Source organism: Salmo salar, chromosome ssa10 (assembly GCF_905237065.1).
Source record: "Salmo salar chromosome ssa10, Ssal_v3.1, whole genome shotgun sequence".
Lineage (NCBI taxonomy): Eukaryota > Metazoa > Chordata > Actinopteri > Salmoniformes > Salmonidae > Salmo > Salmo salar.
In genome coordinates this window covers 19,263,012-19,273,405 of record NC_059451.1, presented here as the reverse complement: position 1 = coordinate 19,273,405, position 10,394 = coordinate 19,263,012, and the positions used below count along the sequence as shown (strand labels likewise).

The window sequence follows — 10,394 nt, the reverse complement described above, 5'->3', positions numbered from 1 at the left end:
TCATTGAAAATAAGAATGTGTTCTTAACTGACTTGCCTAGTTAAATAAAGGTCAAAAAAATATATATAAAAAATATATATAATAAAATAAAAACAAAATCGGCCAAATCGGCATCCAAGATTTCCGATTGTTATGAAAACTTGAAATCGGCCCTAATTAATCGGCCATTCCGATTAATCGGTTGACCTCTAATTTTAGCGTTTGAGTCACTTTTCAAAAGTTGCTAAAAGTTCCAAATACATTTTTTAAAGTAGCTAAATTTGTTGCTAGGTGCTGTTTGAAAAAAAAGTTGCCAGGGTAGTCTGAAAAGTTGCTAAATCTAGCAAGAAAATTGCTAAATTGGCATCACTGAGAGGGCGGAGGGCCGTTTGAGAGACTGGTGAATGTGCTGATGAAGTTCAAAATCTGGAAGGCAAATTCGGGGGACGCAGGAGAACTTTCACTGTTCATGGATCTGCCATTCGTTCCCAAAGAGTCAGGCACGATTTAAAAATATATATAACCCTTATTTAACTAGGCAAGTCAGTTAAGAACAAATTCTTATTTACAATGACGGCATACCGGGGAACAGTGGGTTAACTGTTTTGTTCAGGGGCAGAACGACAGATTCTTACCTTGTCAGCTCGGGAAGAAATATTTAGATGTTGACCCGTAATTGACTTTCTTTTGTGTACAAAATATATATTTGTCTTATTTATTTTTTCAAATTAGAAAAGATTACCGAGGTCTGGACTTCGATGCCATATGCAGCCTAGTTACGGCCATGATGACAGCTTGCGCATATAGATACAAGTTTGTCATCACTCCTGCAACACGTTTACGATGGTGAGTAACGAAAGTATACTGAAGCCAGTGACTAAATATTAAAATCCTCTATTGAGGGAAAAATGGAAAGACGCAGGGCGTTGAAGTTAAGGCTCAGTACGTAGCGCCCTGGACGAGAGCTAGCATTTTTCCAATCCCCACATGACACATTGATTCATTATTTATTTCCTCGGCAGGATAAAGAAAGTATATTTGACGTGTCAAAATATATTTACAAACCAGTGTGAGTGAAATTTCAGCGAAGACGAGAAGGTAGCCTAATTGTCTAGCTAACAGCTAAGCAGCTATTTTGAACTAGGACTGGTCATTCATGTTGACAGTCAATGCACCTCAATTGCAAACACATTTTATTCACTAACAATTTTCACAGCCAGTGGTGTCCTGAAAGGTTTCTATCATCTGTTGTACCTGGTGTTGGATGGAACAATTGAATGCATGTGTGGTAAGGGATACAAACTCCTCTGACAATAGTCCTTGTCAGGGTGCTGAGGGATGTTATTTTTACTAATGAAACACATCCCTCAGCACCCTGATGAGGACTACTAACAAAATACCAGTGTATGGGAAATGCATGCTGTTGAACTTACATTTTCCTCCAAGAGAGTGGCTGACATATACTTTTCTTCTCCCTCCCCAGTCTCAGATGACCAATTCAAGCTGACAGAGACAACTGGGCTTAGCAGTGTGCAGAGGACCTCTGTGGTGCTCATCTGCCCACAGGATGGCTTGGAAACCATTCCTAAAGCCCCTTCTTACAGCAGCAGGAGGGCTAGCTGGTAGCAGCACCTCTGCCACCTCTCCTACAACAAACGATCAGGGGCTGCATCTCCCCTTCATCTACACTGTACTGAAATGACAGGATGGGTGAAAGCTGTATGACAGATGACTACTGGAAATGGTTGTTGCTATTATTTGAATGCCGGTGACATGAGTGGTGCTTGGCTGCTAATTATCAAATAAAATGATCTTATCCATATCTCATCATAACCCCCTGTCCACTTTATCAGCTAACTGTTGTCTAGAGAGTATGCGCCAAAACCAAATTGGGCAAGTTTGCCATTAATCGCAACAGGTTTTGTAACTAAAACATCCATAAGAGTTGAAAATGTGATGGAAACCCATTTAACTTGTTTTTTTTTTTCGGTACATGATAACTTAACTGCAACAACAACAAAAAAAGTGCAGTCATCACGCATTTTTTAAAATCTGCAACGAGTATGTTTGATGGGAATACACCTCTGGTGGGAAAATTCACACATCGTTCTTATGCGGATTTTGTTTTTACGCGTCAATTGGATGGAAACCTAGCTACTGTTCCCAAATGTACATTTACAGTCTCTATGGTGACACACATTTCAAATCAGGTGACTTCTTTTTGTTCTTATGCTCTTATCGACCTTCCCAGGACCAATGCACATTTTGGGAGATTCAGGGAGATTCTGGTTGCCCCCTCACGTGTTGTGAACCCTCTGGCCAGTGGTTTGTTGCCGGGGTGACCAGGTGGGGACATGGCTGTGATTGGACTGATTTCCCAGGAGTCTACATGCGGGTCACTGCCATCAGGGAATGGATATCTAACTATCTGCCATTCTGAGGCTATGGAAAAGAGGAATTGAGACATCATATAGTACTTGAGGACACAATGGGTTTCTACTTTGCAGCCACCACTGGTATTTTTTGTGCGCTAGTGGTCAAGGATGATGTATGCACTCCACCATCAACATAAAACTACCTGGAGATATCAGGAGATCCAGGTGACTAGTAAAATGGAGGTCTGTGGACATTGTACTAAAATATGCATATAAACATGTAGAAGTTGTGTATTTTATCGTATTTGAGAAAATATTTATACGGTGTAAGCATTTTGATTTCTGTGGGTTCAAATATTAAATTTGACATTTACATTACTGTAATTTTTCATATGTGGCCAACCAGCTTTTTAATGTAAATTCTGTGGCCCAACCATCTGAAAGTTGGAATAAGCTACATTTTTATAGCAGATGCTAAGGAACTGAGCCTTGCATGAAAGCATCTTTATGTAGTGTAGCTAAATCTACACTTCTGGAAGCTGTTCAGGTGCTACAAGAAATATGACCCAACGACACTGTTTCCCCCAGCATGGGAGAATGTATATGAAATATGCAAGGAATAAGTAAACATAAAAAATAATAATTAAAAAAAAACAGGGCACAAATGCTTGACCGGAATTTATTTATGTCTCACAAGTGAAAAAGGCCATTCCAGTCAGTCACAAACACACTTCTAAGCAGCGGCACCCATCTTTAAGCACTCACAGGCCATTTATTTTTACTTCCTTACACAATTCAAAGGGATGAATGAAGGAGAGCTGTTCCCAGTAATCTGACAAACAACTCCAGCCAGGTTCAAAACAGGTTCAATACAAAGTGCACCACAGCAGACCCTGTTAAACAGATCCACTAGGGCAGATAGTGACAACTGGAACGCAAGTCTGACAATACTGTTTTGTTCTCGACACGTATTATGATATAGGATTGTTTAGCTGGTCTGAGTGCCTGGTTCAGTTATGAAAACAAACAAAAAATGTTCCTCAGTTCTTCCACAGGGAAGAAACCAGGTTTAGCAAGATGGTAAAAGAAGCCTTGCCTAATCCCATCAGGGAACTGGTGTTTCACCCACACTCACAGCCAGTAGCCTACTGAAGAATAGGTACCTGGCACTGAACTTTTAGGGGACGGTTACAGAGAGTTGTACATTATAATTGCAGAGAATATTTCCTTAACATTATTAATTCATGACACTTAATAATAATAAAAAACAATTGAAGATATGCATTTGTTAAAATATCCTTTTAGTGAAAGGAAAATGTCCACTATCATTATTGCTGCCATTCACAGGGTCTCCAAACCTGTCCGTTAGGTGTTCTCACAAAAGTTTGTGTGTCATCATGCCACATATGCTCTTTCAGCCTCAGCCACTAACACCTTCCCTGCCATACATTTTGGCTTTGCAAAGGTGTCGCTGGCAGAATAGGACGATGTTCATATACGAGCTCTTTCCCTCTGTAGTCTGGAGTTGTAGGCACGGGACACAGTATTCCATGCATCCATATATCGATCCATGCACATAGCGATGCATTTCTGCAATAAACAGACAAATATATCAGTGAGCATTACCCAGTCCCACAGCATAATATTAGCATTTTCAAATTCGCACATTATCTGAGGTTTGAAATTACACTTCATATTAGAGGTCAACCGATTAATCGGCATGGCCGATTAATTAGGGCCGATTTCAAGTTTTCAAAACAATCGGTAATCGACATTTTTGGACGCCGATTGTGGCCGATTACAGTGCATTCCACAAGGAAACTGCATGGCAGGCTGATCACCTGTTACACGAGTGCAGAAAGGAGCCAAGGTAAGTTGCTAGCTAGCATTAAACTTAACTTATAAAAAACAATCAATCTTAACATAATCACTAGTTAACTACACATGGTTGATGATATTACTAGGTTAACTAGCTTGTCCTGTGTTGCATATAATCAATGCGGTGCCTGTTAATTTATCATCGAATCACAGCCTACGTCGCCAAACGGGGGATGATTTAACAAAAGCGCATTCGCGAAAATAGCACAATCGTTGCACGAATGTACCTAACCATAAACATCAATGCCTTTCTTAAAATCAATACACAGAAGAATATTTTTTAAACCTGCATATTTAGTTCAAATAAATTAATGTTAGCAGGCAATATTAACTAGGGAAATTGTGTCACTTCTCTTGTGTTCATTGCACACAGAGTCAGGGTATATGCAACAGTTTGGGCCACCTGGCTTGTCGTGTACTAATCTGCCAGAATTGTATATAATTATGACATAACATTGAAGGTTCTACAATGTAGACTTAGGGTTGCCACCCGTTCAATAAAATACAGGACGGTTCCGTATTTCACTGAAAGAATAAACGTTTTGTTTTTGAAATGATAGTTTCCGGATTTGACCATATTAATGACCTAAGGCTCGTATTTCTGTGTTTATTATATTATAATTAAGTCTATGATTTGATATTTGATTGAGCGGTGGTAGGCAGCAGCAGGCTCGTAAGCATTCATTCAAACTTTACTGCGTTTGCCAGCAGCTCTTAGCAATGTTTGATTCACAGCGCTGTTTATGACTTCAAGCCTATCAACTCCTGAGATTAGGCTGGTAATAGTAAAGTGCCTATTAGAATATCCAATAGTCAAAGGTATATGAAATACAAATGGTATAGAGAGAAATAGTCGACATGTCATAATTCCTATAATAACTACAACCTAAAACTTCTTAACTGGGAATATTGAACCACCAGCTTTCATATGTTCTGAGCAAGGAACTTAAACGTTAGCTTTTTTACATGGCACATATTGCACTTTTACTTACTTCTCACACTGTGTTTTTGCATTATTTAAACCAAATTGAGCATGTGTCATTATTTATTTGAGACTAACTAGATTTTATTTATGTATTATATTAAGTTAAAATAAAAGTGTTCATTGTTCATTCAGTATTGTTGTAATTGTCATTATTACAAATAAATAAATATATATATCGGCCGATTAATCGGTAGCGGCTTTTTTTGGGGTCCTCCAATCGGTATCGGCGTTGAAAAATCATAATCGGTTGACCTCTACTTCATATACATATACCATCCCATCAATAATCTGCAAATAAAATACACTGGCATACCTGTTCAGAGTTGTCCAACGTGCCTCCAGGTTTGCTTATGCATTTCTTGAAACATTTGTCTGTCACTCTCTAGAGCAAAGAAAAAGGAAAAAAGTTTAACCCACCTTCCTTTCAGTGAGCTAGAAAGTAATTCTCAGCTCATAGTTCAGGCTGAACGACCTCTAACAGGGAGTTTAAGAAGATAGCAAGTTGAAGGCCGGCAATTACAAGCATTAACAGTTAGCTGGATATGCCCAGTTTTGATATGGCCTATTAAACCAACTAGCTAGCTAACTAATTGTTGCTTTTGCATTAGTAAGCTATATACCTGGATACAAACAATGTCAATCTTTCTACTACTTAGCTAGCTTGCTCAAAACAATTAATTAAACGTTACCTGCAAGAGCTCTTGCGCATTAGCCACCGCAATCTGTACCTTTACTTGCTCCATGATTGTGCCGGTATCCATTTTACCGGACCCAGCACCTGATGAAAAATCGGAACCAAATCCGTCCATATCTAATTGCTATAATATTATCTTTAAGAAATTACACTGTAGCTAGTAATTACACGTGTTAGATAATGTAACCGCTTCGGATAGAATTGCCCTTGAAACAATAGTTCGACCACGTGACTTCCTGTAATTGTGATTCCAACATGGGGAATGTAGTTTTCAGTGCCCTGGCCAGTTTAGTCCATACAAAAGTGTAGTCTACACGAAGCGTGATCATTTTATCTCGATTCACTTATTTAAAAACATAACAAATATAATATGTCTGAACTGTGTTTTGGCCCATCTACGAGTTTGAGACACATGGGTGTGTTATATTCCAACACAGATTTTAGTGACACAATGTTTGTTCATTATGCAAGAGGGAAGAAAAAAAAATGGTTTGGGGGATTATGGAAATTGACTTTCAATGATAAAAGTAGAATGAACACACGTTGTACTCCAAATTTAGCAGTCGTTCAATCTTCATGCATTTCTCATCCCTGGATTGAGGTAAGGTTTCCGAGCCATATTTTGCGCTGGCTCCGTAGTGTCAAGCGAAGCGTGTCTGACTCCAATGCCACTGTAAGCAAAGCCTAGGCAGTTCTAAGCAAGCGTTGGGTCAAAATCTATTCTGGCTAGGGCCAGTTAGGTCATTATTTACTGTATTTTTTTTCTTGCTCAGGTGTAGCCTGTTCACTAGGCAGCAGATTGTAACCGGCATTTTGAGTAAAGCACCAACAGCAGTCAACCGGCCACAGGCTCTGTACAGCAGCCACCTGGCCGTCCCCCGGGTGTCTTCCTTCCGCTCAGATCCTAACAGGAACTCAATGAGTAGCCCTGTGGGGAGCCCCCTCCTGCCTCGCAAAAGTGGTCCCCAGTAGCCACACTCTCTCCCCACTGGCTGCTCCAGTGTTCAGCAGCAGCCCCTTGACCAGTGGCAACGGGACCTTTGTCAGGAGCAAGTGCTCTGGGGACTATTCCCAGGATAGTGTGGGATTAATGGGGAGCTCATGGGTCCACCGCCGGAAGACTGCTGCCCATTCCTTCTTTCCTGAGAGAGGTGGGCCCTTCTTGCCTGGCCTGCTTAAGAGGCCACTGGGCATGGTGGAGGTGCTGCGCCAGCCACTTGGCCCTGATGGTACTTAAGGCTTCTACAACTGCATTGGCAGGTGGAAGCTGGTACTGCAGCAATGATAAAGCCTGGCCAAAATTATCACTATTGCTCAAAGCAGTGACTGGAATCTTATGTAACAAACCATATATTGTGCAAAATGACTTTTTATTGTCTCCATGTTTATCTAAATGAATGGGGGGAAAAAGAAGTCACATTGGTCACTCCTGCTATGAAAATGTTTTATATTGAAATTAATAAAGATTACTATGTACTTTCAACAGTGATAAATGTTGTTCTTCTTTCCCTTGATATGCCCAGTATGAACTTTTCTAAAAACCTTCCCAGAATATACAATGAAATCTCAGTACATTAATTTTCTGGGGTAAAAGAAAATAGGGTTGCATTCCTGTCTGTAGGTGTCTTGAGCAGTTATCTGAACATCCCTCGCATAAATTCTAACGTATGCATCTCCATAGGGATAACGTTGTAAAAATAACATTGCCACCGTAGCCTTTGTGTCAGGCACCATTCCCCTCTAGTGAAGACGCAGGCACGGGGAATGTTTTACAAAGATTTAAGTATTGTTTTTTCAGTCACATTATCCCTGAAGTAGGAAAAGTAGCTAGTGACACTGCCAAGCTATTAACTTTAGACTTTTTCCAAATAAATGAAGTAAATATTGTATAAATAAATAATTTATTAATGTAGCAGAAAGGTCTGTTGCTTAAAAAAAAAAACTTCCTCATTGAATCGAAATACCTCTTCTCAGAAAATATTTTCTTAAATGAACAGAGCAACACACGTTTGACAGTTCAGAGGCAAAACTGATCCCGTGCTAAAGCACAGGTACAATGATCACAAGAGGAACAGTTTAAGCTGCACAATCATGCAGTTGTACTGAAAGACACAGCAGACATAACACAATACTTTTAGCCACCTGATGATTTAAGCCAACACAATATATAATATTGCTTATATAATGACTAAGCAAAACAGTACAGTATTATTATGAGAGCACAAGGCATGATTTCCCCTGCTTTTGACCATACTGGAATGTCACATCTATGTAGCATCTTATGTAATGCAAGAGTGAGTGTACTGTAAAAGTGACGCAAACTTCAATGTTGCATAGACTTTGCTTCTCTGAAGCAAATATTGACGCCAACAAGAGGCTAATGTATGTCTTAGATTAACCATTAAATGTCATGCTTACATGGGATACGTGTGGAGTAAGTACACTCCCCGAAAATAACCTCAAGCACTTTAAATTTAATTGTCACTTTAAAAAAAAACTTTGTTAGTGAAGAATGACTGAAAGGTGTATACTATATAGTCAAATGCATGGGATGCAGTAGAACCTAGTCTTACATGTGCGACAGATGTACTTTCTGAACTCTGACCTTCTCAACACTTTTTGACCTTTGAAAACTTTGAGCTGAACATAAACAGAGGTCATTTTTTCACCATTTCCAAATATTACAGTACAAAAATACAGCAGTTAAAACAGAAACTGATGTCAAATAGACACCTGGTTATTGTCTGGTTAAGATGTGGAATCAAGGCAGATTAGTTTCCCTTTATTTGGTTAAACCAAAGGCTTCATAACGTGTCAAGCAGTTCCCCCGTGTGACATCATGTTAACTTACAAGTCATCTGCTTAGTATAAAGAACTACTTAGAGCACAAATGTTTCCTTTGAGATAAAAAATAAAAAAAACAATAACACAACATGCAGATGTTTTGAAATGACTCATGCCTCTACTTCAAGTACCACCCTCTTCACTAACCTAACTCTTCGCAGGGGCCTTGTACTATACAGTTGTTCCAAACACGATCTCATCCAGCTCCTGGTCATCCTCACTGAGAGAGAAGTCTTTGTGGTTAGAGATGCGGTTGGGACTGCAGCTTGACTCCCCGTCTGTGAGGGATGTTTTGACAGTGGGTTCACCCATCCCCACCACTGGCCCAAGTCTCTCTGCCTCAGCCATATGGAACAGCATACTGTCTAGTAAAGGCCTGCTCTTACAGATGTTATCCAGGAGCTGGCAGCGATGTTGCAACTGGCCTATCATAGCATCCTTCTCCTTGACCATGTTCTGAAACCTCTGGATGGTGTCCTCTGACTTGCACAGCTTCTCGTGGAGGTAGTAAATCTCTCTAGAGAAAAGTTAGATAAAAAGAGAAATCGATGATAAACTATCAGCACATCTTTCTGCAGTCTCGGCCACACAATGCACATATGAAACAACAATAGTTGGTAAATGAAAGGGGAGCTTTGGCAATGCCTGAAGAGACAACACCTCCATCACTTACTTATTCTTGGCCTCGGTAATCTCCTGGGTAGCAGCCCTCAGTTGCGCGTCCTTCCTGATGAGACTCTCTGCTTGCTCCCTCACGGTGTTCTCTGCTGCCTCGAGCCGCTGCTCCAGTTCTGCTACCCGCCTGTGCACCGCGGCCAGGTGTGCGTTCGCCTCCCGAATTTGTACCGGTGACGGCGAGGACATGTCACATGAGGAATATGACACGACCTAAAAGTAAATTTACACTAACTCACCGTAGAAGACTGATCGTGACGATTGACTCATTGCTCGTGAACAAGCATTTCACCGGAGGGCTGGTGTTTACTCTTCCTGCCATGGCTGCACTTTCTTCAGCGTTTGGTATAGGTCCTCTTAGTTCGGTAAACAACTGTGCAATTGCACCAAAAAACATTGTTCCGCGTCCAGAAAAAAACTGCTTGATGACGCTATACTAGAAACCAAAACAGCAAGCTAACTAGTTAACCAGCTACAGTACCGATACGTCATCCTACGATATATCTAATATCTGAAACCCATGAGAAACGTAACGATACATATAATTCCATGTAAAAAATTACGAACAACATGACTCGTGCAATCTAATAGTTCGTTGTCTGCACTGTTTTGATAGAAAAGGCTGGATAATTTGAATGAACTTCGCAACAGTTTTGTAACCTGTGGCTTAAACTTCGCCCCGGAAAGAGTCACTAGTTATTTTTTCTTCTTCTTTTAAGTTTTATGGCAGACTACACATCTTGGTGTATTGCCGCCATCTACTGTACGGGGAATTCAAACAAAAAATACAACAACAAAAAATCCCTACCAGGTACCTTAAGGACAGAGCATTCATTGACAAGATTCCTTGTAATGCCACTGCAGAAAAATCCTTGAGCCCCCCCAAAAAACGCTAACACCACACTCACAATGATGCCTATTTTCTCATATTTCCTCTCTGTTTGCACTGTGCAGTTGAAAACCA

General features: G+C 40.3%; 2 protein-coding genes across 2 annotated transcripts; both read right to left on the bottom strand.

The window, feature by feature from the left end:
• Positions 1 to 3,017: 3,017 nt before the first annotated feature.
• Positions 3,018 to 6,160, bottom strand: LOC106613710 (mitochondrial import inner membrane translocase subunit Tim13). Its single transcript, XM_014216247.2, has 3 exons — positions 5,907 to 6,160; positions 5,531 to 5,599; positions 3,018 to 3,944 (listed from the first exon to the last, which is right to left on the bottom strand). Exons 1-3 carry the CDS (start codon positions 6,024 to 6,026, stop codon positions 3,846 to 3,848), a joined length of 288 nt encoding a protein of 95 aa, XP_014071722.1. The 5' UTR covers positions 6,027 to 6,160; the 3' UTR covers positions 3,018 to 3,845.
• Positions 6,161 to 7,795: 1,635 nt separating this feature from the next.
• On the bottom strand, positions 7,796 to 10,115 carry LOC106613709 (vimentin-type intermediate filament-associated coiled-coil protein). Its single transcript, XM_014216246.2, has 2 exons — positions 9,429 to 10,115; positions 7,796 to 9,272 (listed from the first exon to the last, which is right to left on the bottom strand). Exons 1-2 carry the CDS (start codon positions 9,617 to 9,619, stop codon positions 8,927 to 8,929), a joined length of 537 nt encoding a protein of 178 aa, XP_014071721.1. The 5' UTR covers positions 9,620 to 10,115; the 3' UTR covers positions 7,796 to 8,926.
• Between the last annotated feature and the right edge of the window lie 279 nt (positions 10,116 to 10,394).

Coding starts and splice junctions, on each gene's coding strand:
- LOC106613710 (XM_014216247.2), bottom strand. CDS start 6,026: ATGGACGGATTTGGTTCCGATTTTTCATCAGGTGCTGGGTCCGGTAAA. Junction 5,600..5,906: donor ATGCGCAAGAGCTCTTGCAG/GTAACGTTTAAT, acceptor TCTTTGCTCTAG/AGAGTGACAGACAAATGTTT. Junction 3,945..5,530: donor CGTTGGACAACTCTGAACAG/GTATGCCAGTGT, acceptor TGTTTATTGCAG/AAATGCATCGCTATGTGCAT.
- LOC106613709 (XM_014216246.2), bottom strand. CDS start 9,619: ATGTCCTCGCCGTCACCGGTACAAATTCGGGAGGCGAACGCACACCTG. Junction 9,273..9,428: donor ATTACCGAGGCCAAGAATAA/GTAAGTGATGGA, acceptor ACTTTTCTCTAG/AGAGATTTACTACCTCCACG.